This window comes from Mus musculus, chromosome 7 (assembly GCF_000001635.26).
Source record: "Mus musculus strain C57BL/6J chromosome 7, GRCm38.p6 C57BL/6J".
Classification (NCBI taxonomy): Eukaryota; Metazoa; Chordata; class Mammalia; order Rodentia; family Muridae; genus Mus; species Mus musculus.
Window position 1 is genome coordinate 123,403,776 of NC_000073.6, and position 27,144 is coordinate 123,430,919.

General features: G+C 45.3%; 1 protein-coding gene across 3 annotated transcripts in view; it reads left to right on the plus strand.

Moving 5' to 3' along the window:
• Lcmt1 (leucine carboxyl methyltransferase 1) overlaps positions 1 to 26,583 on the plus strand; it is a 52,556-nt gene extending 25,973 nt beyond the window's left edge. Inside the window, exons 5-12 of one of the 3 annotated variants that reach the window (XM_030242666.1) lie at positions 648 to 709; positions 4,042 to 4,660; positions 6,949 to 7,051; positions 14,443 to 14,563; positions 17,763 to 17,864; positions 18,932 to 19,023; positions 24,319 to 24,416; positions 26,358 to 26,582. In XM_030242666.1, the coding sequence (XP_030098526.1) occupies positions 6,957 to 7,051; positions 14,443 to 14,563; positions 17,763 to 17,864; positions 18,932 to 19,023; positions 24,319 to 24,416; positions 26,358 to 26,380 (531 nt within the window). In that variant the 5' untranslated portion in view covers positions 648 to 709; positions 4,042 to 4,660; positions 6,949 to 6,956 and the 3' untranslated portion in view covers positions 26,381 to 26,582. Of the gene's footprint in view, positions 1 to 647; positions 710 to 4,041; positions 4,661 to 6,948; positions 7,052 to 14,442; positions 14,564 to 17,762; positions 17,865 to 18,931; positions 19,024 to 24,318; positions 24,417 to 26,357 lie in introns of those variants that run through there. The other 2 variants (NM_025304.3, NM_001355050.1) reach the window with 2 other exon arrangements.
• The last annotated feature ends 561 nt before the right edge of the window (positions 26,584 to 27,144 follow it).

The window sequence follows — 27,144 nt, forward strand, 5'->3', positions numbered from 1 at the left end:
GTGAAACTGAAGCTCAAAGTGGTTTCCTGGAAAGAAAAACAGGTTTTACCTGTGCATAGCCACGCATAGCCATGCGGGTCTCTAGTTTCTGACTGTTTTTCATTTGCTGGGTTGGCTTTAAGAGTCAGTTCTTTGTACCTGTATGACAAAAAACAGCCAGGATCATAAGGTACAATTTTGTTTAAGAGCAAGCAAGAAGTTGGAGGTAGCTGGAAAATCCTGGAACACTTAGAAACTTTGTGTTAGTCTTTTAGTTATTTTTAAATTGAATTATTTCAGGATCAGTGTGTGATTTGAATGACAGATGACAGAATGACTATCCTAACCTGCCGCCTGTGTGGATAGAACTGCTACTGTGCACGCAGGGCCAAATGCAGGTCAAGTGAAAGATTTCTGAAGTGGCCCTTGTGCTGACATTAGCAGTATACCAAACTTCCCTCATCCAGAAGTCTGAAACAAAAGTGCTTCAGAATCAGAAATGACTTCAGCATCATGACCAGTTAGGGACGTGTAATGGTAATGTCTATGCAGATCTAAAGACACCCTGGATCTGTGTCCACAGTTGGTGACAGATGGCTGCATTTTGGCAGTAAGTTCACTCGTGCATTTGCTGACTCCCTTTTCTCCTCTTTTCCATCTTCCTGTAGAAGCAAGCCGCTTTTATTCAGACCCATCATGGAGTTACACCCAGAGGACACGCTTCAAATGGGCAAGTATAGCCTGTGAGCAGTGGGTACAGTCAGGGTCATAACACGCTTAGTTGTCTGAGGCAGGAGCCCCTTCACGCTGTAATATTCTCACTGTAAATGCAGTCTATTCTTTTATACTAATCTGCTCAGCTCCTGCCGTCACCTAGGATCTTCTACATGCCTGTCATGCCCGTTACCACTTAGCCATATCCCAGACCCCTGTGCAGTTATAACTGTTTCTGACACATTCTCTCAGCGCTGAGTTTTACAGATTGTGGTGGGTATTTTGTCTGTCTGTCTGTCTGTAGATCTCTATCAACATTTTCCATTGTGTTCAGAGGTCAAGGTTTTAATAGTCACATGGGTGAGAGAACATATTCAGAGAGTGGCCTTCTCTGATGATCAACACAGTAGTCTTCAGGCACTCCAACAGACCTCCTTTTGTGTACAATTGCAATGGTGCGGCTATATTCCCTGTTACTAGAGTCTACTAAAGTTTCCACAGAGGTGTGAATGGCTGCCAGCCTTTGTCTCCTGTGCAGATCGACTGGACCTGTTGTGGCTATTCACTTTTCTGTAACAGTCATCTATGTACTTGGTTAATTGGTGTCACGTTAGGATGTCAAGGCCACCCTTGCGCTTTGCATCACTTTGATCAACAATGTGCAGATGTGTGATATAGAGCCACCTCCCATCGTACACACTGCCCATGTGTTGTTACCCTGCTTGGCTGGGTTCGGTTTTCATCTTTGCGTTGGATAATGAGCCCCATGATGACAGGAGCTTATTGCCGGCTGGTTTTTGTTTTTTCTTCAGGACCCTGCTAGGTAGCTTGGGCTAGCCTAAAACTTGGGTTTCTTCTGCCCACTTCTCCGTAGTGCTGGGGTCACAGACAATGCCATGCCTAGCTCACACGACATTCTTGGTTATTCTTGTATTCTGAGAATTGGCTCAGTGCTCTGTACATAATGCCAACAAATTATCAGATGAATGGGTAGATGGGTAAATTAATCTTGCATGTGGTCAAGAAATCCTCCTGAGACAGAGTCCCCATTACCTTAAAACAAAAATAAAAAACAAAACTCAAGTGTTCTGGGAAAATTTCTTATCTAGAAAGAGCAGTTAGTAATCTTTAAAAAATAATAAATTAGTCTTTAATTGAACGAATAATGGGTTGAATTGGATGAGTTCAATTCAGATAAGTGTCTTTTGAAATGCTTACTTGAAAAATACCAGTGCTATTGAGTCACTCTGCACACATGTGTGTGAGTGTTATTTTTAGACCTCTGCTTTGCTCATGTCTTTCCCCGAACTGTAGCTTTAGAAGGCAGATGACCACAGTCTCTATCAGTTACCCTTTGCTCTGTCACAAACCACTGCAAACCATGTGGCCCAAAGCCTCTGCCATCTGTTTAGCTCACAGCGTGACTTGTCTCTTTAGTTGGGTTCATTTGGGTAGAACTTCTTATCTGGGCTCTTGTGTTTGCTAAAGGCCTCCTGTGTGTCCCCAGGTATTGTGCTGGGTCAGGCTGACCCTATCTGTTTAAAACAGTGCCTTGAAGGTCTCAGTAACTCCACAGTACTCTAGGCCAAAAGACATCTCCCACACTTCAGTTTACTAATTAATTGGGTTCAAACTTAAGCATAAATGTAACAATTTATTAGTCAGTTGAAGGCAATGGACAGGTTGGACAAGCAGTATTTAGTCATTTAGACATTTAGACATGCTGTACAGCCAAGGCTGCCTTAAAGTTTGATTCCTTCTACCTCAGCCTCCCAAGTACTAGGATTCCAGATGTACACCACTTCTTTACGTGTGACTGTTTCAGTCTTTAACTGCTATTGCTAATGAGAGCTGTGTACTTCACCTTGGAATCAGGTTGGGTACCACCTGTGTCTACATCAACATTCATGGTTTGCTTTTTATCCACAGCGTATGAGAGCTTAACTTCCCGAGGGGATGGTAACATTGGAGGAATTCAAAGGGATGTACTGTGAGACTGTGCTTTGCTTGTATTTGTCTGATGTTAAGAATCCATTTCCTGCAGAAACTCAAAACATTCTGCTTCATCCATGTGAGTTTGCTGTGCCACCCAGGGCACCTCGATGCACTCACTGTCATCAGTTTAACATCTTCAGTACTAAATATAATCATTTGAGATCAGCATTGTCTACACTTATGGTTAAAAGAAATGTAGTCGTGTGGTTATGTTACTTGCCCAGAGCTATAAGGTTGACAGTGGCCAAGTTGAAATGTGACCATGGACTGTAAATTCCATTCAAAGAAGGTTTTGCTTTTGGGTTTTAGTTTGTGATCTGCATAGATCACAATGTGCTGTGATTCCTCAATCACAGAATATTTAGGACCACTTAAAGATTTGGTTTGTTTAAGGTGGGTCTCTCCATGTTGTCCAGGTCGGTGTCAAATTCCAGGGCTCAAGCAGTTCTTTTGCCTCAGCCTTCTGAGTAGCTGGGACTATTTGTTATTTAGGGACTTTTAACAATTTACTACTTAGTAAATTGTGTTCTTGTGCCTCTCTTTATGTAAGGGTCTCGTTGTGTTCATTATTGATGTTTAAGGGTCTGATCCTGCTCATCTTGGGATACTTCCACAGCACATCCCTCAGTCATGACAGGCAAATGCATCTTTAGATACTGCTCCAAGCTCTCTAGTGAAGTTGCTCTGGCTGAGAACCACTGCTTGTACTGAAGAATGGCTCCGCTTATGTAATGAGGATTTGCGTAATTGTCTCTCCTTTGGCTCTGTATAAGCCAGCTCTTAGTTGTTACTTTGTATTCGTTGTAAAGCTTCTCCTTTGTCAGTTCTCTTAGCAGCATGTCCTCTAAAGGAGTGCTGCTCACAAAGCTGCCTGTAGCAACACACAGGTGTCATTTATCATGGTTTTCCCCCAACAACAGAATCTCATGAAGTCCAGGTTGGCCCAAGCTTACTATGTAACAGAGGCTGTCCTTCAGTTCTCAGGCCTCTTGCCTCTACCTCCAAGTGCTAGGATTCCAGGATTGTACCCTACTATCCAATATACAGGTTTTAAATCAATGTTAATTGGCTTTCCAAACCTGGATTTGTCTGCTATTTCAGAAAGCCCTCAATAAACATCGCACAAAACCTATAAACCTTCCTCCACGTTTCCTTACCAGGAAACCTAGAGAGGAGGAGTGCGTCTCTGTGGTTACGGGAAGTCCATCCATCACCTTGGGGAGGCTTCAGGGGGCAGGGCTTTCAGCTCAATCTGAGGGTCCTAGCCAGTGCTGGATTTCATAAACGTGTCTGTCTTCTCAGAATAATAATAAAACTTCTTTGGAACTTACTCAGAGCCCTTGTCTCCTGTAGGTCCATTATGCTCCCTGTGACAATAAAGAGGCTCTCTCTGAGGACAGAAAATGGACCTTGTATATCTAAACAACTGGAACAGCTTGGACTTAGGGAAACAGTATATGGTGCTAGTGCATGCTGTTCTAGTCCTCAGAGTCTGTCACATCAAAGGCTCAAGGTCATGTTGTCCAGGGCTTCCTGCCTGTTGTGTGGATGCTGGGCCTGAGAGCCTCAGATCACTGTGTGCATTCACAGCTACTGTCCCTGTGCACGTTTGCTGTTTGATATTGGTCCTAGTAAGATAAGTCTCTCCCAAACCACTTGGCTGCCCCGTCCCACCTTTGTGTTATATTATTTCCATTATATTAGAGAACTGCATGCCTCAGGATTCTGTTGTGTTCTTCAAGTTTTTGTTGGAAAGGGAAGAAACTCATTAAAGACTTGCTTGCTATCAATGTATTGTTTTTAAGAAGGCACACAGGCACACGGGGATTGTTTGTTTCTGTTATAAGCCAGACAAGTGCTTTTGTATTCTTTATATTATTTTCTTGATACAGTGTTGTGGTGCCCTGGGGCTGACTCTGAGTTCCCTGTTTGTCCTTTATTGCTTTCCTGACATCTAAGGGACTCCCAGAAGGTGGGTTTTGTTTTGTTTTTGTTTTTGTTTTTTTCTTTTCAATGTATTTTCTTCAGCCAAATGAACCGATAAAGATGATAAGGGGGCCTGCTTCCATGCTATAGCGCTTCTTTTCTTTAGTCCTGGGGATTAAATACAAGGTTTTATACATGGCAGGCAGGCAGGTACTCTGTCACTTTCTGCACCTGTTGGTAAGGGATCTCAGAGCCAGAACTTGAATCAGTAGCAGTGGCTCAGGATGACTGTTGCTTGTCACCTTCTTACATTTTCTGTACCTCCGAGGAAATAGTAAATAAGGCCTGCGGTAGAAAGATAATTGGTCCAGGCATGGTGACAGACACCTGTCATCCTGGCACTCAAGCAGTGGGAGAATTGCTGTGAGTGCAAGGCCAGTCTGAGTTAAACATCAAAGCCCTGTTAAAACAAACAAAGCCCAGTCATTGGATAATTGAAAGAGTTTGTAAGGGCGCACTGAGGCATCAAGACTACACTGATGACCTTCAAAGGCCAGTGTCCTTATGTTTGAATCCATGGTTCCATGAGTATAGTGTCCAGACTGTCAACATCAGAGTCCCTGGGAGTATGCTAGAGATGTAGGAGTCTACGGTGGTGGCAGGGTCTACACAATCGTGGCTCTGGGTCCTGAAGCTTGAGAAGCACTGCAGACACCATTCCATCTTACCTCTGGCATGCCTGAAAATTCATGATCTTACTCATCTTGAAAATGTATTGCTACATAAACTACTTTCTTTTAAACATAACATATTACAGATGGTGTAGTGTTTGGAGAGCCACTCACCAATGGGTATCAGTAGTTAAATAGGCCTAGTCTTTGACTTCGTAATTCCACTCACAATCCTCTGCCTTGAAGAAATGACTGACAGGTATTTCATCAGTGTACGTATCAGGATGTTCATTGCAGTGTCTCAGATGGAGAAAATTTGGCAATACCAAGTGTCCATAGTAAGGGATTGGCCAAATACAAGGTGTTTTGCTTGGTGATCACATATGTTCAGTAGTGAGAGATTGTGTTTTCCTTTTAGTGGCATGCTAGGAAAACAATATAGAAAATGGTGCCCTGAGCTGGACATAGTGGTGCAGGTGTGTGGTCCCAGATGGACAAGCTGAGGTTGGAGGAATCAGTTTGAGCAACATAGTAAGACCTCATTTTGAGAAAACAAATCAAAACAAAGAGAATGATATCTTCAGTACTGTTATTAGGTTGGAAACACAGTTTGTAAAATAGGTACTAAGTGGTCCTATTTTCTTAAATACCCGCATGTGAGAAAGAAGTGTTTTACTTGAGCTTAAGCATAAAAGAAAAAAACTACATCTTTAGAAGTTGTAACTTGGGCTAATTTTCACTCTCATGTGACTTATGTGTGTGTTCAAGTATGTGTTTATGTGTGCATTCGCGTGTGTGTGTGTGTGTGTGTGTGTGTGTGTGCACACGTGCATGTGCCCATAGGAGACCAGAAGAGGAAGGAGTCCTCTTCTATTGCTCTCCACCTCATTGCAGTAATGCAGGGACTTTCACTGAACGTAGATTTTTCTGTTTCAATATTATTATTATTATTATTACTACTACTACTACTATTATTATTATTATATTTGTTTCTTTGAGATAGGGTTTCTTTTGTAGCCCTGGCTGTCCTGGAACTTGCTATGTTGACCAGATTGGCCTTGAATTCACAGAGAGCCACCTGACTCTGCCTCCCCACGTGTTAGGATTGCATCATAATACTTGTATTAAAGTTATTTTAATTTTTTTAAAGATTTATTTATTATATGTAAGTACACTGTAGCTGTCTTTAGACATGCCAGAAGAGGGCATTAGATCTCATCACAGATGGTTGAGTGAGCCACCATGTGGTTTCTGGGATTTGAACTCTGGAACTTTGGAAGAGCAGTCAGTACTCTTAACTGCTGAGTCATTCTCACCAGCCTCCTTACTCTAATTTTGAAAAAGCCATACCTAGGTTAGAGAGATGGCTCTGCAGTCAGAGCACTTGCTGCTCTTCCCGAGGACCTAGGTTTGATTCCCAGTATCCACATGGAGCCTCAGCCACCTGCAGCTTCAGTTCCAGGGGATCTGATGTACTCCTCTAGCCTCGGGGACCCCAGGCATGCATTAATATGCAGCTGTACATACAGGCAAAACACTCATACATAAAAAGATTTAAGATTTAAAGTAAAGTAACCTTTAAAAGAACAAAAAGCCATGTCCGTTAAAAGTATGATGTCATCGGCTGGTGTTGCAATGAGCATTTCATGTTTTGCATTTGCAGATAGTCACATGCTGGATTCAAAAAGATATGCCATCATTGGAGCAGATCTCCGAGACCTTTCTGAGCTGGAAGAGAAACTAAAGAAATGTAACATGAATACACAGTGAGATTTATTTTTTAACTTTATGTGTTTGTGTTTCACGCGAGGTATGCGCTCCAGCTGGTACAGCTTGCTGCCGTCTCTCTTTATGCCGTACTGTGTCGTTGCTACTTGTGTAGTTTTCTGAGATTTCTCAGCAGTCCTTTCCTTAAGTGTGCTTTTCACCAGTGATTTCCTTTTAAAATTCTGGCCCTAATATAATAAAGTAAGTGTGCGAGAGCCTATAATAACAACATGCAAAGAAAGAGTAGTGACCAACAGTCATGGAAAGTGGCCAAAGATAGATAGCTAGTGACTGCCACAGGACGTCAGGATGTATAAGGTATGCCCATCATACAGGGCTGTCAGACCATCATAGCCACCAGATAAAGTCTGGTATTCTCTGACCAAAGTGGCAGGAATGTGTCAATCTGACTGTATGAAGTTGGTGAGGATGTGGGTGGTAGGGAGTAGGCTGCAGTGACTCACCAAGTGGGAGTGGACTGGCTACAAGCCATGGTGAGGAGTAGTGGGAAGTACCTAGCAGAGTTGTACTGTGTGATACAGAAGTCTCACTTTGGGTGTGTTCTCCAGAGAAGGTACTTCATGCTGAAGGTGGGTGTTCACTGCAGGAAATTGGAAAGACTCACTAGAAGGTAACTGGATGAATGAAATACAAAGTGCATGACTCAAGTCCACATGGAGAGAACTCAAAATCCAGATAAAGTAAAAATCAAGTTGCAGAATAGCACTCACACTGTGAGACCTCACACATGAAGCCACACCTCTGGATCACTGTGCTTTCAGAAGGACACACTTAGATTGCAGAAATGGCTTACGGGTGCAAAGAAGGGTCCGCCATGCCAAGTTTCTGAGATTGCCCTCTGTAGAGAAGAGGGGAGTGGTGTGTGGCCTTGGAACCAAGTCAAAGTCAGACTGCACAGATGAGGATGGCGTTGGGTAGTCACCATCTGAAGTTAGCACCCAATTTAAAGGGATGCTGTGGTGAAGGGAACGTTGCTTAAAAGACTAAACAAGGGAAAACATCAATTGCGGAAGGTTAAAGAAATGAGCAGAGGGGACATAAGTGGGAGGAGGGTAGGAATGGATGTGAAATGTGGTGAACTCTGGGGATGGATAGGAGAACGGGGAACATCAAGTCTCCGTGGCTTTCCCACTCATCTGCCCAATGTGGGAGCTAGTGTCCTTGCACATTGGAGCTCTTCTTGACATATTCATCCTTCACTTAGCAGCACTGTTCTCCTCAGTACGACTTGTAGGTCCACATGTCCCTTACAAGAGATGGCTCTGATGAGTAGTGCTATCCAGGGGTCTTTGTCTGTCTTTGTCTCACTGAGTATTCAGAGAGCACTGTTGGTTCCCAGGCCATGGTGCCTTTAAGAGGAGGTGGGGCCTCTAGGAAGGGAACTTGGTAGGAATTATATTGGGTGCAGGTTCCTGAAGGATATTGGAGCCATAGCCGTCCCTTCCTCTGTCCCTGGTTAGGAAGTGTGTGTACCCTATTCTGCTATTTGTCCCTGGCCATCTGGAGTCTGGGCATGAATTCAAAGCAACAGGGCCTACCAGTCTTGAATGGAAGCCTCTAACAAACACTGTGTGCTGAAGTAGCCTTTTCTGTATGAGCTGGCTCTCGTGTGTTACAGAGTGGAGAGAGAACACAGTCGGGGAAGTCTGAGGGCATGCCTGGGTCTTCCACTCCATGGATCTCCAATTATAGCATGTAGCATAGTCTCCTTTGGCTGAATATAACGTATTGATTCAAGGACACTGGTTTCCTTAGGCTTGTGCTTAGAGAGCATGTTAGTGAGAGTCACAGGGAATGGAATCGGATGTCCTACCTGAGCATAGTGCCAACCTTTTAATGAACTAGCTATTTGACAATGGTCCTTTAAAATATATTTTTTAATTTATTTGGTCCTTAGTTCTTTTCTACATTGTGAAATGGGATAAATACTGTATCACCAAATGGATTTGAAGATTTGATGAAGAAATGCATGTGAGGGTGGGAGAACAGAAAGAAGTGTGCACTGGTTACTTATGGAGTAAGCCACGCCTCAGTCTGACTTCAGCTCTAGGGACCTGTGGCTTCTGCAGTGGTGGGACAGAGCAGGGAATCACCAGCTCGTGAGCGAGCTGACGACGGGGGAATTGGCCTCCCTTTTGGAACTCAGTACCAATGGAGAAGAGCAGTGTTACAACAAGTGTGAGAGCTGTGCTGATTTCCCAGGTGGCTTCCTTATCTTTTCACTGCTTGCTTTTCCATCTGTTTTGAAAAGTCGGGATCCTGAACTGAGCCATGTGGCTCATGCTGGCCATCCCAGTACTTGGGAATCTGAGGCAGGTAAGTCACTGTGAGTTCGAGGGCAGCTGGGGTTACATAGCACACAGTAGGTGAGAGCTTGTCTTTAAAAAAAAATCAAATGTTAATCCTGGTTTTAATGTTAATGAGTACCTTAAAAGTAGTTTTTTGGGGCTGTAGAGCTGGCTCAGCAGTTAAGAGCTCTTCCAGAGATCCTGAGTTCAATTCCCAACAACGACATGGTGGCTCACAATCATCTGTAATGGTATCCAACACCCTCTTCTGGTGAGTCTGAAGAGAGCAATAGTGTCCGCATATACGTAGAATAAATAAATAAAATCTTTAAAAAAATAGTTTTAAGTAGCTGGGTGGTGGTGGCACATGGCTTTAATCTCAGCACTGGGGAGGCAGAGGCAGGCACATCTCTGAGTTTGAGACCAGCCTGCTTTATAGAGTAAGTTCCAGGAAAGCCAGAGGCTATGTAGAGACACCGTCTAGAACCCCCACTACCACCACCAATAGTTTTAAGTGGTCTTTGTTTTATATTTCATTTTTGTTTTTCTTTCGTGATACCAGGCTTCCCCATGTAACCCCAGGCTCGCTCGTGCTAGATCATGGATGTGTGCCATTACATTTGGCTCTAACCATTTTTAACTTAGATTTCAAACAACTCAAATTTATTTCTTAGTTTCTTTACACTGTGATTAGATACTACAACACAAATAAAGCAACTCAAGGGAGAAAGTGTTTGTTTCATCTCACAGATCAGGGTATTGTCTATGATAGCAGGAAGTCAGGACAGCAGGAGCTGGAAGCAGCTGCCCGCGTTGCTGGCATCACACGCACAGTCAGGAAGCCGAGGAATGGCTGCACTTTGTCTCACCTCCCTGTCTCTGCTTATGCAGCCCTGAACCCAAGCTTAGCTCACTTAAGGTCACTCAAGTGTGCTGGGGAGGAAACAGGTAGATCCACAGGCATTACCAGATGCCTGTTTCCATGGTGATTTTAGATTCTGTCAAGCTGACAACACTAACAGCACAACTTAAAACTACAAAACTTTGCTGTGAAGCCTTTCCCTTCCGTCATAGCTTAAATGACAATGGTTGCCTTTGCAATGTGTAATGTTTGCCACTGAGCCTGCAGTCTGAGTTTGATCCTTAGGACCCTCGTATGGTGGGAGAGGCGAGCTGACTCCCACACCTTGTCTTCTGACCTCCTCACACATTCACATAAATTAGTATAAATAAGGAATTTTTTTTAAAGCTTGGGGCTGTTTTTCTTTGGCCATTAACTTATTAGATGAGATATGGTAATATCACATTTTCTCACTTTTTGTAATCTTTCTAGTATGTGCTTTTGTTCTTGTTTGTCTTATTTTGTTTTGTGACATGGTCTTTATTTACTCTAGGGTGGCCTTGAACTTCGTATGCCACCAAGGGTGACCATGAACTTCTGATCCTCCTTTCTCTACCTCCCCAGTGCTGAGATTGCAGGCATTCACCACCATGTCTAGTGTGTGCACTGCTGGAGTATTAGCAGTACTCCATGGGATGCCAGCCTAGCCTGAGCGTTATCCCCGATCCATGTAACGGAAGGTTTTAGACTTAGATTGTATCGTCAAATTGAAAAAAGGTGGCTTTGCTTTCTGATATTCACTGTGTTTGCAGTACAGGCTTACTTCTGTCTCCTGGATTCACTGTTTTCCCTTCTGTACTGTCATTCAGCTGCACTGAGTTTAAGATGTCTGGTGGAGCTGGGGACATGGCTCAGTGGTCTGAGGTCTTTCAGCACACATATATGGATGGACCAGTGTGCTGGGGAGGAAACAGGTAGATCCTGGTTGCCCACTGGCCAGCCAGCCAAATCGATGAGCTTCGGCTTCTGTGAGAAGCAATACGGTCAGAGTGGGAGACGAAGGCATCTGATGTGCGCGCACACACACACACACACACACACACACACACACACCCTACACATATCTGGTGACTGGCCAGTATTGTAATGAGCAATGGGTGGTGTGTCTTAGCCAAGTGGAAGTATAGATCATTTCACTGTTTAAAAGGCCAAAATGGAATCCAGGGGAACATAGTGGCTGGTTGGTGCTATCAGGTCGGTGCTAGGCTGTTGTGGCCACCATTTTTCTCTCACCAATGGCAGTTATGAGCATAGGTGCTATGTCCCACTGTACAGATAGGGGTTCTGGTAGTGTACTAGGATGTGACTGTAGCAGCTGATTTCATATGTCTGTGTTTCTACAGTTTCTCTTCTGAGTACTGGGATAATATCAGAACCCAACAAGCCATGTTACAAGTTTATATCAATGATAACTGACTTTTAAAAATCTGAGAAATGGGACTGGAGATATAGCCCAAAGATAGAGTACTTGCCTAGTGTACACACACCCCTAGTTTTAATTCTTAGTACTGAAAACAAAAGTGTGAGAAATGGCCAGGTGTGGTGGTGTATGCTGCAGTGCCAGCCTTAGTATGATGTATATGTCTGCAGTGCCAGCCTCAGTGTGGTGTGTATGTCTGCAGTGCCAGCCTCAGTGTGGTGGTATATACTGTAGTGCCAGCCTTAGTGTGGTGTGTATGTCTGCAGTGCCAGCCTCAGTGTGGTGGTGTATGCTGCAGTGCCAGCCTTAGTGTGGTGTGTATGTCTGCAGTGCCAGCCTCAGTGTGGTGGTGTATGCTGCAGTGCCAGCCTTAGTGTGGTGTGTATGTCTGCAGTGCCAGCCTCAGTGTGGTGTGTATGTCTGCAGTGCCAGCTTTAGTATGATGTGTATGTCTGCAGTGCCAGCCTTAGTGTGGTGGTGTATGCTGCAGTGCCAGCCTCAGTGTGGTGGTGTATGCTGCAGTGCCAGCCTTAGTGTGGTGGTGTATGCTGCAGTGCCAGCCTCAGTGTGGTGGTGTATGCTGCAGTGCCAGCCTTAGTGTGGTGTGTATGTCTGCAGTGCCAGCCTCAGTGTGGTGGTGTATGCTGCAGTGCCAGCCTTAGTGTGGTGTGTATGTCTGCAGTGCCAGCCTCAGTGTGGTGGTGTATGCTGCAGTGCCAGCCTTAGTGTGGTGTGTATGTCTGCAGTGCCAGCCTCAGTGTGGTGGTGTATGCTGCAGTGCCAGCCTTAGTGTGGTGTGTATGTCTGCAGTGCCAGCCTCAGTGTGGTGGTGTATTGCCGCAGTGCCAGCCTCAGTGTGGTGTGTATGTTGCAGTGCCAGACTTAGGCTGGAGCCTCAGGAACTGATCACCAGCCTGGTCTTCAAAGTGAGGCTGTCTCAAAAAACAGAAGGACTTAAACTGCTATTACATTTCTATAATTTTAGTCGTTGCTTATGGTTCTTAGAGGAAAAGCTACAAATAACTTCTAATCTCAGTGTATAGAAATTATTACACTTTTTGTTGTAATACATTTGAAAGATGTACTATGTTCTTTTTTTAAAATCAGTTTCTTCTTTTTTTTACCATCTGAGTTCATGTAGTTTATTTGTTCAATAATCTAAAGTTAAAGACAAAAGGAAGCCACTTAATTTGAGAGAAATTGTCAGTCATGAGAATCTTGTTATTTAAGGGTAAAAGGAGGAAATGAGGATCTAGCAAAGGAGTCTGAGAAGGAATGTGAATGAACTTAGAAAAGGCAAGTGGAGATGTTCTAGAAACACAGGGAGTGTTTGGCAGTGTGACGATGTGGGCTCACCCTAAACAAGCCACTCATACCACCCTGCTAAGGTGTAGGATGCATTATAGATGAGGGGCTGGGAGGAGTGTAAGAGCCAGACGATAGGGTAAAGGGCTAGGAAATGCTGTCCTGCCAGACCTGACACACCATTGCAGTCATTGATTCACACCAGCTGGTGTCCTGCACTGCTCCACACAGGACTCCCTCTATCAACAACCAGTCAAGGAAGGAGGAGGGGCTCACAGAGCCCTACCCTTTACCCCAACTACTGGCTATCGATGGATTTTGGGAAAGGAGTGATGGTTGTTTAGAGTTGCAGCTGTGCTGCTGAGCACATCAGGCTCCAGCAGATAGCTCGAAACCCATGCTCACGCAGGTGGCCTAGTGAATCTTGGTGGACTTAAAACAAAATGAATAAAGGTGAAGTGAGAGATTTGTTGGAAGTGGGGAAGGGGAGGGGTAATAGAGTGGGTGAGGGTACCCAATATGCAAGGCATATGTATGTGGAATTGTACAAAATATATTACAAAAAGAATTATACTTTCTGGGTAACTATAGAAATGTATTGTTTTTCCTGTTTCATAAAGTATTGTTACTTTGTGTCTGGTAGATCAATGCATACTAATAGTTTCTCGAAGAATATAACCATTTGAAATGACATGTGTTCAGCTTTTTAAATTAATTATTTTGTATTTGGTTTTGGGTTGCTAGGCAAGCTCTGAACCACTTAGCCATTGTTTTTCATCTCCTTATGGCAAACCTTCACTTAATGGGATTAGATTCTGTTAATGAACATAATAATCTCTGTGTATTTCAGCTCAGAGGTTTGAAACAGTTCACATGTTGCTAAGGATTCTGTGAGTTGCAGTTCTTTCTTGAGGCCAAGACTGCTGATAGCTCCAGGGCCCACCTGAGTGACCAGCAGACGGGCTAGCTGGCAGCTGGCAGCAAAGTCCGTTCATTTTCTTCCCATTCCCTGGCTTTCTGGAGTTCTTTCATTTCTGTCAGGATTCCATTGTAGGAACAGGTCATGCTCAGTGTGTGTGTGATCTCCACACTGTCTGTCTGCTGCTGCCCTTTGACAAGAACAAAGGTCTACCCAGCCCCAGTTCCAGGCTAGGAGAATAATCTCTCGTGATGGGAGAGACTACAGGGTTCTGTTGCCCATGGACAGTAGGCACACAGCAGCAGCAGACCTGTCTTCCTTTCTACAGTCTGCCCCATGTCCTTATTTTCCTAAGATAGACAGACCCTAGCTCCTTGTCCTCCTTTCCATAGTTGTGTCTCTTGACACTTGTACTGGACATGGATCAAGCCACATGCTGATTCTGGATTTCTTGGCTATGACGCACCAGCTCTGTGATGTTTGCATAAGTTGATGTCTTGATGAAAACACGTTTACCTCCTCTGTTTTTCCTTAAGATTGCCAACACTCCTGATAACTGAATGTGTGCTGGTTTACATGACTCCAGAGCAGTCAGCCAACCTCCTGAAATGGGCAGCCAGCAGTTTTGAGACAGCCATGTTCATAAACTATGAGCAGGTAAGTTCCTGAGAGGCGGCTTCCAGATGGGCTTTCAGAGTAGCTTTGCCCCAGTCCTTGTTCAGTTCCTTCTGTCACAGCCACACGTGTGCTTCTCCCATCTGTTCTAGCAGCCCTGTTCTCCTGCTTTCTGGGCTAACCCCCAGCTGTTAGCAGAGATTTTGGACCTTGATTCTCCAGGAAAGTTTTCCAATTTTTATTTTATCATATGTTATTAACAAACTTGTAGAACATGAATTGAAATAATTTTGGCCATATTAGAAGGAAGAGCAAGCTTCAAGTCCCTTATAGACAGGCAGGAAGGAAGGTGAACAGAAGGCATTGACTGTGTGATGGTGTGGAGGATGGGGACTGAGGGACCTGGGGCTGCTGGGTGGTTTAGAGGGTGTGGCCTGAGAGGGGCTGGAGAGGCTACTTATGAATGATGCGGAGTTGGGAACTGAGGGGCCTGGAGTGGTCACTCCTTAGGTCCAGCCAGGAGCTTCTTGTGGGCATTTGACCTAGAGTTGCAAGAGCTCCTAATTTTGTAAGAGAAGTCTGATATACAGGATTGTAAGTATAAAGTGCTCTATCCCTATAGTCACTAACCACTGACATTGCTCCAGTGGCTACAGAAAAGGCCTTTTTTGGAGCTTTGAAAGGATCCAGCTTGAGCCCCAGTCTTCTGTGGGTTCATACTCTCTGTGCCTCTGTTTCCTTGCCTGAAAGTAGTAATGCCCCTGCTTCCTAGTGTGAGGGACACAAGAGTTAGTGTGTATGTTTACACCAGGGCCCCCTGCCCCTCAGCTAGTAAGTGTGTGCTGTTCAGACTCTTCTGAGCACTAGTTGTTTACTGCTGGGGATACGGGTGAGGTTACACACCCATATCCACCATGTGGAGGCCTCTGTTGCTCTCTGCCTCGTTCCCTTGAAATGGTTCTTTCACGGAACCTGGAACCTGCAGCTCATTGGCTAGGTTGAATGGCCAGTATAGCTCCAGCGATCTTCCTGTCTCTAACCCCCAAGTACTGGATTATAGTGTCGGGTGGCCAGACTGGCTTTTGATATTGGTCCTGAGCATGGAACTCAGATGTTCATGCTTGCATAGAAGACTTCACCATGAAGCTGCCTCTCTACCACAGTTCTCTGCTGTTGAAGAAATCCTTGAGATGCTACACACAATGCATGCTAGATGTCGACATTATTTACTTGCTTAGTTTGAGACAGAGTTTCACTGTGTACCCTGGCTAGCTGGGAGCTTGCTATGTAGAACCAAGATAGACTCATCCCTGGGTAATCATTCTACTTCCAAGTGTTGGGATACCAAATTCGTACCACGGTAACTGGCTTTGAAACAAAACAAAAACTCTTTTTAATGGGATCTCACTTATAGCCCTACCTCGTCCACTTAATCATTTCCTTTTTATTTCATTGTATGTAAGAGCAACACAAGTATAAGTGTGGACAGGTCTAGGCTAGACTAGGAATTGCTACTTCCTTTCCCTCTCCAGTTCTGGGGTCGTTGGTTCTCGGTTGGCTGACTTTCTTCCTTCCCATCTACAACTGCTGCCATGTGTCCAGGAGCATTGGCCATGGAAGCCAGCCCCTCAGCTTCTCTCTTAATACGATTGCAGCCAGGGCACGGTCTGCTTTTGCGGCATACATGCATGGAGAGTGACTGCCATATGTCCTGTGTGTGCTGCTTTGTTCATTGGCCTTGCCTCTGCTCTGTCCAGAGCATTTATCTAGCACACTCTGGGAGATGCCAGGTTGATTCAGACTCAAGGCTTCTCACTCAGGAGCACACCTGGGACTGGGCCAGATTCGATGGCACCACCTCAGCTGTCTGTCACCTGGTTTAGCTCCCACCATTCTCACTTTGTCAGTAGAAATTTAACTTGAATCAACAGTGTAGATTAGTTGCCTGTGTGTTTTTCCTGGTTAATTGTTTACAGCGACAAAGCCATGTTGGTAACTGCGTGATGACAGTGCACTGTGCTTTCCGTACTCTGTACTGGGTACTACTGGGTCAGTTTTCCATGTATTTGCTTGTTTCCTTACATAGAAGTCCATAAGGCTGGTGTTAGTCTCCCCCGACAGTTAAACCGTCCAGTCTTCTCAGGGTCACAGCTGTTGTCAAGGCAGGATTCAAGCCATCATTCATAAAATGAAGATTGTGCTCTCAGACACCTTCTGTCCTGACGCAAATGAGGGAGGATAGCATTGCTGACAGTCTGCCTCTGGGGTGGGTCTTATAGGTAAAATGATTTCTTTGTGTTCACTTGCGTGTGAACAAGGACTGCTGTGTGTACTATGACAGCATACAGTGACATCATGTCTTCCAACACTTGTGCACGGACATAAGTTAATTGTACCTGACAGAGGATTGGTGCTTATGCTATGATTGCCCACAGTAACACCATTTCTTCTGCCTCTCTGGAGGCTGAGGCAGGAAAAAAACACCTGTTTAAGGCCCATTTAGGCAAGAGACGGTCTCAGGAATATAGGACTGGTTATAACAAGACAAGCAAATCTCTCTCTGACCCTAGATCTTAGTCTTCTGTCAGGGACACAGTGCTGCCTGCTGTGTTTTATGTTTTTAAATGCAGGGGAGACAGGCAGGAACATTCTGTTCATTTCTCTAAGCCTTGCTGCTTCTTACAAAATTCTTCTTTACATTTATTTATTGTATATGTTTGTGCATGTACATGGTGAATGTGGGGTGGTGGGGGGACACAGCCTGTGTGAGTTGGGAGTTGTCCTCTTCTACCGTGTGGGTCCTGGGAATTGAACTCAGGTGGTCAAGCTTGGCAACAAGTGACTTTACCTGCTGAGTGCTCTTCAGTCCTGTACTCTGCTTCTTAAGAGAGTATCTTAAAGTCATGTAAGCAGTATGGTATGTCATTTTATGAAGGTAATAGAATTGATGGAACTTAATAGGTATTTCTTTCCATATTCTTCCAGTTCCACGTAGCATTGCATCTTGGCACATGTATGTGAGCCTCTCTGCCAGCAGTAGGATTGTTGTACTAGGTGGGCATGTAAGTGTGTGTGCCACTCTTTGTAGGGTGCACCAGCTCAGCTTTGTGTCACGTGTCCCACAACCTTCCCGGGCTGCTCCTGTGTGCATTACCAGATGTCAGCCTTGACCGGGCGTTGTGCTCTGCTTATTTAGGACAGATCTTTAAGGTTGTGGCTAACCAGCTTTTCCCCGTCTCAGGTCAACATGGACGACCGGTTTGGGCAGATCATGATTGAAAACCTCCGGAGGCGAAGTTGTGACCTGGCAGGAGTGGAAACCTGCAAATCACTGGAGTCCCAGGTCAGAGCATCCCCTCAGCCAGCAAAGCGGGGCACTCGGTGGCAGGTGCACCCTGAGAAGCCCTGCTGTGCCTGTGATCAGGCACAGAGGGTTCCTATGTAGGACGCCTCAAGTTCTCCCTGTCTCCTTGATATGAAAACACAAGTTAACATTTCCTACAGTGCGCTATTTTCATTATGCAGATCTTTTGTACACTTGACTTAGTATTTTGCAAAATTTCACCCAAGCATAAAAGTAGAAGGAACAGTGCAGTAAGCAGCCATATCTTTTCAGTGATTATCACTGTTTTGCCAGTAGTAAATAGCTCATGGTCTCGTCCACAGTGTTGTTTGGTGGTGGTGTCAAGAGTATTTTAGACATATACTGGACTATTCATGGTTTCACCCTAAATACTTGTCAAAGACCCTCCTAGTGTGGACCATGTCACTGTGCTCCCTTCTCACAAGTCAGCAGAGCTCCTCATACGCCTGACTCTCAGACCAGCGTCAGTCTCTCCTGGCAGGTTAAAGGCAGTTTTACAGGTGTGTTTGATTTGGCATCTCTCCATGACCTACACTTTATAGATGGTTAACATAGCTGTGTATCTGATTAATCTGTAGGAGTCCCTTTTTAAAAAACAATCATTTATTTATAGCTGGAGATAACGGCCTGGTACCTTTCACTTTAAGTAAACTTTGTCACATGACTACTAAATGGCATGTTACTTAAGCTGAATGTAGACGCTCACACCTGTAATCCTACTACTTGGTAGATTGAGGCAAAAAGATCACGTTTGAGACTTTCCTGGGCCAGCAAGTTCCAAAACCAGCCTGGTCTACATGGCAAGACTTGAAAGCAGCTAGTCATTCGGCCAACCAAACAAATACCAGTTGTTGATGAAGGAGCGTGTCTTTTGTGTCTCTACACTCTGGTGGGTTTCCCTATGAAAACATTGTATGTTCATACAAAAAATGAAAACCTGAGAAGAGAGATGAAAAGCAGGACACCTCTCAGAGAGATCTGTGTGTACTAGGGCCTTGGCCTACACACTGCGATTTGAGTCCTCCTTGTGTCTCTACCCCTTCCAGAAGGAACGGCTGCTGTTGAATGGGTGGGAGACAGCGTCTGCAGTGAACATGATGGAGCTGTACAGTGGGCTACCTCGGGCAGAGGTAAACAGGTATGTGAGTGCCGAGCCCAGGCTCCAGACGCTTGCGAGTCAAAGGCTGACTGTTCTTTAACGTGAACACAAAGATAACCTTAACCAGACTTATTTTGAAGTAAGGTAAACATTGGTAGGAGCTTGTAAGAGTAACTCATTAGCCACTGGCTGAGATAGCACCTTTGTCAAAGCAAATGATTCGAACCTAAATAAGCAGTTACACCCAGAAAGTCTTCCGAGCCGCCTCTGCTGTGGACACTGTGTAATCCCTGTCTGAGAGAAGATGCTGCTGCCATGACTTCAAGGGAAGTCATCTTTAAATGGCATCCCTTAATGGACTTAGATGACACCTTTAAACGGACTCTTCCTTTGTAATGAAAGAAAGTTATACTCACTGTTCTAAAACCATTTCATGCCGAGGGCTGGTCTTCTGCAGCCACACTGTACTTAGTGCCCATTAACAAGTTGGGCTTAGTCTCCAATGGTGTCTACACACATATTTACTGATACATAGACTTCGGGCTTCTAAATCAGTGAGGTCATACTGTACACCGTGGTCACAGAAGTCACACTCCCCTTTTAAAGCTTAATGGATCATATTTACATTTGTAGTATCAAAATACTGAGGTCTTCACGTCCTGTTTACATGTACATAGGCTTGCATATCAATGTACAGAAGACTAATTGGGACTATGGCAATTTTGAAGAAATTGTAAAATGGTCTCGTGTTTTATTTGTTTTAGTGTCTCCATTGACAGTGCGAGGTAACATCGTCTGTGTTGGTGCCTGCTGCGTTCATTTCTTACTCTGTGCTTTCTCTCTGTCCTTTCCCCTTTCCTTTGGAGAGCCAGAGCTACATACAGTTTGGGGTCTATTACAAAGTCAAGAACCTTTGACCTTGCTCTTGCTCAGAACTTACTGACATTTAAAAAAGTTTAACTTTTTCTTTTTTCTTGTGTCTAAGTATCAGTTATCTAGGCAGTGATGCCTTGGGAATGCAGGCTTGTAGGCTGGTGCTTTCTGGATTCTTGTGGAAACTGCTTTCTTGTGAGGCTGGCTTCCACTGGATACACATCAAGGCAATGTTTTGAACATCCCTGGTCTGGCGTTTATAATGCAGTTGCTTTGACAAATTTTATTCTAGACTGCCATCGGGGAATTAGTGGTGAACATCAGCCACAGGGAGGGTAACTTTCTTCCAGGCATTCCTTTGTCCCATGCAGCCCATAGCCTTTTACAGACAGCAACATGTCACCCTAACAGAGACAGGAGATGGGCTTTGCTCTGTTTACCCTGAACAGGTTTCCTAACTCTGGGTGTCACACGGGTTTTATCTGCACGAGGGATATGGGATCAAAACAGGCCCTGAGCACTCCCGTTCTTGGGGGCCCACATGCTAGTGACCAGCCTCACAGTTGTGCTGTGTTCTGTCAGTGATCGCTGTTCCATTCTGGAAGCTCCATTAGGCTCTGCACTCTTTTCTGGACCTTTGTTTGCCCTGGCTGTTCTGTCAGTCGGCATCTGTTGCACTGACACATCTGAAATCTACTTAGAGAAGGGGTGTTTTGCTTCCCAGTTGGGGAGTCATCCCACAGCTAGCTGGCCATCACTTTGGGACTATATTAATGTATGTAGCAGAGCACACTGTCTTCTCATGGCCAGGCAGCTGTCGGCGGGCAGGGTGCCCAGTGCCACCTGGAAAGTCTTCGAGAGGAGATGCATTTGCACCTGAGTTGATTGGGGCTGTGCCATCTGGGAAGGACCTGAGTGGTCCTGCAGTGACCTTCCTGTGATTCTGGAAAACGGTTTCTTTATTCAGGTTCTAGTAACTGTACCGTGGGCCAACCTATCCTGTCTCTTTTCTGTCCAGGCCATATCTTTGTTGGTTGGTGTTGGTATTAGTTATTTTTCTGTTCCTGTGATTAAACACTCAAACCAAAAGCAACTTGGAGAGAAAAGAGTTTATTTGGCGTACACTTCCAGGTTGTAATCCATCCTTGAAGGCAGTCAAGGCAGCAACTCAAGAACTAAAGCAGAAACCACAGAGGGATGTTGCTTACTGGCTCATTCTATCACGAGTCCATGCTCAGCTCCCCTTCTTATGTAGCCCAGGACCACCTGCCTAGGGATGGCACTTCTCATAGTAGGCACTTCTCATAGTAGGCTGGGTCCTCCTACGTCAGTGAGCAGTGGAGACAGTGTCCTATAGACATGCCCACAGGGCCATCTGATCTAGGCAATTTCTCTAAGGTTCGTTCTTCTCAGGTGACTCTTAGTTGTGACCAGTTGACAATAAAAATTAACTTGACCATTTAAAAACTTTTATTTTTGTGTATGTGTCTGTTATATATGCTACACTTGTGGGGGTATTTGTGAGGCCAGAAGAGTACATAGATCCCCTGGAGCTATTTTTACAGGCAGTTGTGAGCTGCCCAGCTTGGGTGCTGGGATTTAGGTGTCCCCTGGAGTGAGTGCTGACAACTTGAAGAGCAGGAAGTAGCCCCACCCCTGCCTGTAGAGCAGTCTTTTTCCAGGCTGGGCTTCATTCTTTCCAACCTTTCCACTCCAGTGCTTTGGCTCTGAGTCTCACTGTGAACAGTCCTGCTGCTGTGGACCACGTGCTTTGCACCAGACAAACCAGTCTGTTATTTTTCATCTCAGTCCACACATTCTCTGGCATGGACAGGATGCAGTCAGTTTGTTTGTCACAGTGTGTCAAGGCTGGTCTCATGTCCAGTTCCTTTCCACCATAAACTTCCCTGGCATTGCCCTAATGTCTGCTCTTTAGCAGCATCCCAGCCTCGCCCTGGCCTGCCTCTCTACACTTCCTGCACTCCTCCAGCACAGCAGCTCCAAAGGCTGTCCAGCAGTCAGGTCTGTGGCAGCAGCAAAGCATGTCGTACTTACATGTCTTACCAATCTTGTACACTACGTAGCTTTCTGTTACTAATAACAAATACTCGAGACAGCGCTGTATAAAGTGAAAATACTTATTTTTCTCAGACTTTTAGAGGCATCAAGTTTGCGACTGGTGGGAAGCATTCATTACTTTTGACCTGTTGTGAGGTCACGTGATGACAGGAACATGTTAGAGCAAAAGTTTCATGACCTCATGACTTTGCAACAAAAGCAAGGACGAAAAAGGGACTAGAACCTCACAGTTGTGTTTGGGGACAAGCCTCCAGTCTCTTCCTCCTGCTAAGTCCCTTAAAGGCTCCACTACTCAGCAGCCCTGCCCTGGGCACAAATCCCCTAACAGCTGGGCCTTCAGGTTTATCTTACTCAGACCACGCGGGATGCCTCTAAGTAGGAGTAGCTGGGAAGCAACCACAGTACATTGTGGAGAGTCGCTCTCCCTCCAGATGTGGTCCTTAGGCTCACAGGCCGTGATAGGGATGAGCACACAGCTACAGACACACACACACACACACACACGTGCACACACACAGTGCCCTGCGGAGATTCCTAGCAGAAGCTATTGCACACAGGAGGGGTGTGGGCCCTTGTTTATGTCATTCTGATACTCTCTGTTTTTGCCTCCGTTTCCCTAACAATGTGACCATATTCCCGTGGAGAGAGAGTACAAGGAGTATTGCCATTTTGTTTGTACATGTTTCTGTATATATTTATTTACATTTAAAATGCTTTTTTTTTGGTAAAATCATACTGTGTATCTGATATTTCAAATTAACAAAGAATTACAGAGTAAAAACCAAAGGGAAGCCTATCTGTCACTCACTGCCCATTTGTTTACTACCTACCTCTTAAGACAACTTCCTTCTCTAGCTTTGTTTGCATTTTCCAGGTTATTCCATGTTCCCCCAAATGGTTGTATACTAAGCACACATTCTTTGTTAACAGCTGTCTGTAAAGCTCAGCCCTAGTCTTGGAAGTTATCCCGTGTTGCCCTGCTAACCCACAGAGACAAGCACTGGTCCCTAGCCTGGCTTAGAGACCTGATGTCTGAGCGTGTTTAGGTCATTCAGACGGTCCTCTGTAGTTCAGTTTTTGCTTGCTCCTAGGTTGGAGCTGTGGTGCTGTAGAAATTGTCCTTGGCCATGTATCCGTGACACAGGGTAAATTCTTAAGAGGCAGGGTTAGTGGCAGGGTCAGAGGATGTTCTTCGTGTGGAAGAGGCCAAAGTGCCCTCCAGGAAGGCAGTCTTGCTTTGTCATCTCACTAGCAGTTGACAACGTGCCTTTTCTTCTCTGCCTTCAACCTTAGTCTGTCTGAGAGTTGAAAACTATCATGATGGCTACTTTTATGTCAGCCTGAGAGCAGGGAACTGAGAAAGTGCCTTCAAGAGATCCAGCTGTAGAGCATTTCTTAATTAGTGATTGATGGATGTGGGGTTGGTGGGGAGGGGTGGGGGTTCGGCCCAGTCTGGCTTCCTGGATAGGAAAGCAGGCTGAGCAAGGCGTGGGAAGCAGTTCAGTCGAAGCACCCGCTGTGGCTCTGCATCGGCTCCTGCCTCCAGGTTCCTGCCCTGTCTGAGTTCCTGTCCTGACTTACCATGATGATGAACAGTGATGGGGAAGTGTGAGCTGAATAGACCTTTTCCTCCTCACCTTGCTTTGGTCATAAGGTTTCATCACAGCAATGTATCCCTAAGATCTTGTGTCTTTATCTATATTTGTTTTTCTTCTCTATTGGAATGATCTTTTTTCTTCATCTTTTAAATTATTGTACTAGTTTTTCATACTGAAGCTTTAGCTCTTAATAGGGCAAAGAAATTGGTCCTTTTCCGTGAACCTATCTTTCTGGTTTGTGTGTCTTGACTTTTGAGATAAGTAATCCTTCCTCCTCCTCTTCCTCTCTCCTCTCAGCCTTCCTTGCCCCCCCCCCCACACACACACACACTCTCCTTCCTTACCCTCCTTCTTTCTTCAAGAAAAGAAAGAAGCGCGTGTATCTGTAGCTTGCACAAGTGTGTGCTGTTCCCCGGCACTAAAAGTCCAGCCCTCTTTCTTCTTTTTGAAAATATATTTATTTTCACACGTGTGAGTGTTTTGCCTGTATGTATGCACACATGCAGGGTGTGCCTGGTGCCTGTCCCCAGAGGCCAGAGAGGGCACCAGATTTCCTGGAACTAGAGTTAGGACTGTTGTGAGTCTCCATTGGGTGGGTGCTGAATATTGAACCTGGATCCCCTGGAAGAGCAGCAGTGCTCTTAACTGCTGAGCCACGTCACACCTCCCTTCGTCTTAGCCACAGCGTGCACAGTTTGTACCCAGCTCCTTTCCATGTAGTGTCATGAAGGCGTCAGGACTGTGGGTCAGCGGCTTCCTTTCTAACTCTGTGATTCCTGCACAGAATAGAATCCCTCGAGTTCCTGGATGAGATGGAGCTCCTGGAGCAGCTCATGCGCCATTACTGCCTGTGCTGGGCCACCCGCGGCGGCCAGGAGCTTGGTAAGAGATCCATCGCGTTTCTCTCGATTGGGCCTCTCCAAAGAGGAAAGGCACACCTGGAAGGTCAGGTTCAGAGAACTAGGGAAATGTCTATGCGTGCACACAGTGTGTCCAGAGAAGTCATGGTTTCCTCCTTCAGGTTTTAATAGCACAGATTAGGTGAATTCTTTAAACTGCAGTTCCCCAAATAACCAGCCAGCCCTTGTCCCACCAGCTAAGGGGTTTCTGCAGTTGGGAAAGTTGAAAACCTTGAAGAGTTAAAGTAATAATTGTAACATAAATAACCAGCATTTATTTACCCTCCACAAGCACAGAGCCCAGTTTACTAGATACTAACATGTGGATCATTTGGTATCCAAAAGACCCACTCAGGGGCTGGAGAAATGGCTCAGTGGTTAAGAGCACTGACTGCTCTACCAGAGGTCCTGAGTTCAAATCCCAGCCCCCAAATGGCAGCTCAAAACTGTCTGTAGCTTTAGTTTCAGATAATCTGTTGCCCTCACATAGACACATGTGCAGGCAAAACACATAAAAGTAAATAAGTAAGTAAATAAACAAACACACATGAAGATAGATAGATAGATAGATAGATAGATAGATAGATAGATAGATAGATAGATAGATAGATAGATAGATGGACCTGCTCAGCTTCCCGGGCAGTTTCTCTCTCCTTGTCTAGGGTTAAGGTGACAGAGGCAGGGAAGACCATGGTTAGACAGGCACCTTGGCACCTGACTCTCCATGTTTCGACCCAGCGTCTGCTGACTCTTGCCACTGTTGTTTTTGCTTCCCAGTGACTGATTTTTCAGAATAGTCCAGCGAGAGCACATCAGATTCCAGGTCCCTGGTACCTCCCACAGATGTGACCTGAGAAACCCCTGACAGGCAGGCAGTGGCTGTGCAGCCTTCTTGGGCCCCTAACTTCCCATGGAGTCCCACCAATGTGGTTTGGATGGAAAGCCCTTTATTGCTGTGTTTTATATCAGAACCTCTCCTAATTATAAAGGAAGTTGTACTTGGGACTTGGGAAGCTTAGGAAAAGCAGAGCACAGCAGGCCCCATGGCCTGGCCTCAGGTGGCCTCCAGTGGTGCTCCTTGCCTGGTCTCTGGACACTGCTGTTTAGTTATCTGCTGACATTTATAAAAATTAATTGCCATTTTTCTTTGATTGTTTTGAGACATGTCAGTGCAGCCTTACCTTAAACTTGGCATTCCTCCCAGAATTCCAGCTGTGCCTCACCTGACTTGATGGAGTCATGAGGAGGGTGGGACACTCCTGGCCTTCACCCTGCCCTTATGCTGCTGGAGCCCTGCATCTTTTCAGTGTAATCATGTGACATGAGCCTTCTTAATGAACATAACTATAACGAGTATATTAAATTCTATCATAAGGCTAGGTCAGAATATACTTAGCCTCCCCAAGCGTTTGGAAAGAGAGGTTTCTAATGAGCTAAGCTAACTGTTGTTTGGTTGTTTGTTTTTGTTTGTTTTTGTTGTTTGCTTTGGGAACAGGGTGGTCTCACTCTGAAGTGCAGGCTGACCTCAAGCTGGCTCTTGTGCTTCAGCCTCCCGAGTGCTGGGCTTACAGGTGTGCACGCCACACCCAGGTTGGGTAGTAACCCTTCTAAGGTCAGGCATCTTTGGTGTGCCAGCACAAGGTGAAGAACCCTCTTTGTGTTTGTTCAAAGTTCAGCAGTTAGTAAATTTTGGACATTTACTGCAGAGAGCTCATAAAGTGTTATGAAATGCTTTCTAAATCTGTTTTAAGCCACCCATAAACAAAAGCTGGCCTGACTTTTCACTTCCTTCTACGATCTTGCCTCACACAGGAAGAGAGTAAGGTCCAGCAGTGAGTCATTCTGGTGCCCAGGGCCAGTGTGCACGCTCCCTGGTTCCTTTACTCTGCCACAGCGTCTGACAGCATCTCTGTTTCTCCCTTAGGTTTGAAGGAGATAACCTATTGATCTGCTGAAGGCTCGTGCTGGGGTGGAAGGTGAAGGCTCTAGCTAAGGGAGTGCCAGGGCCTCCTGAGAGATGTGCAGCCTCACTTTGTTGGTCCTGCTGCACATCCGGAACCCGTGGTTACAAAGGTGGTCACACCAGATCCTGTTCCTGTCAGTATCATTGTTTAAATAAATCTCACTTGCCATTTGTGTCAGACTCTGCTACATCTGTACAATGACATTCTTTGCTCTCTGGGGTGGGCCAGGGTTCAAATCCATGGCAGCTAAAATCCTGCATCCTGAGTCTTAACTTGGACCTTGGTTTACCCTGTGAGTCAGAATCCATTTGGGAATTTACTCCTCCCTGTGCTCTTTATTGCAACACCTCATGGGCTGTGACCCTTAGCCCTTGACCTGCTGCGGATGCTGGAGCTCCTCTGTGGAGGCTCCTCTTGCTGCCGCCTTTGCCAGGCTGGCCTGCTTACTTGCCTCCTCCGTTCTGGTTACCTTAGCAGGTTGGATAATGCCTCCCTAAAGGACCCTAACTCCTTGAAACCCGGCCATATGTCACTTGTGTAAATAGGCATTTTGTCAATGAGATTAAGGTAAGGGTCTCAAGGGATCGTCTGGGGCTCTGATTCAACCACAAGGTCCACATAAGCCAGACGAGGGGCAGTGACAGAACAGAGATTGTGGAGAGAGAGATTTCAGAGATGTGGGAGGCCAAAGAATAAGTAATAAAAACAACTAGAAGCTAAAAAGGCCAGGAGGCTGAAAAGATGGCT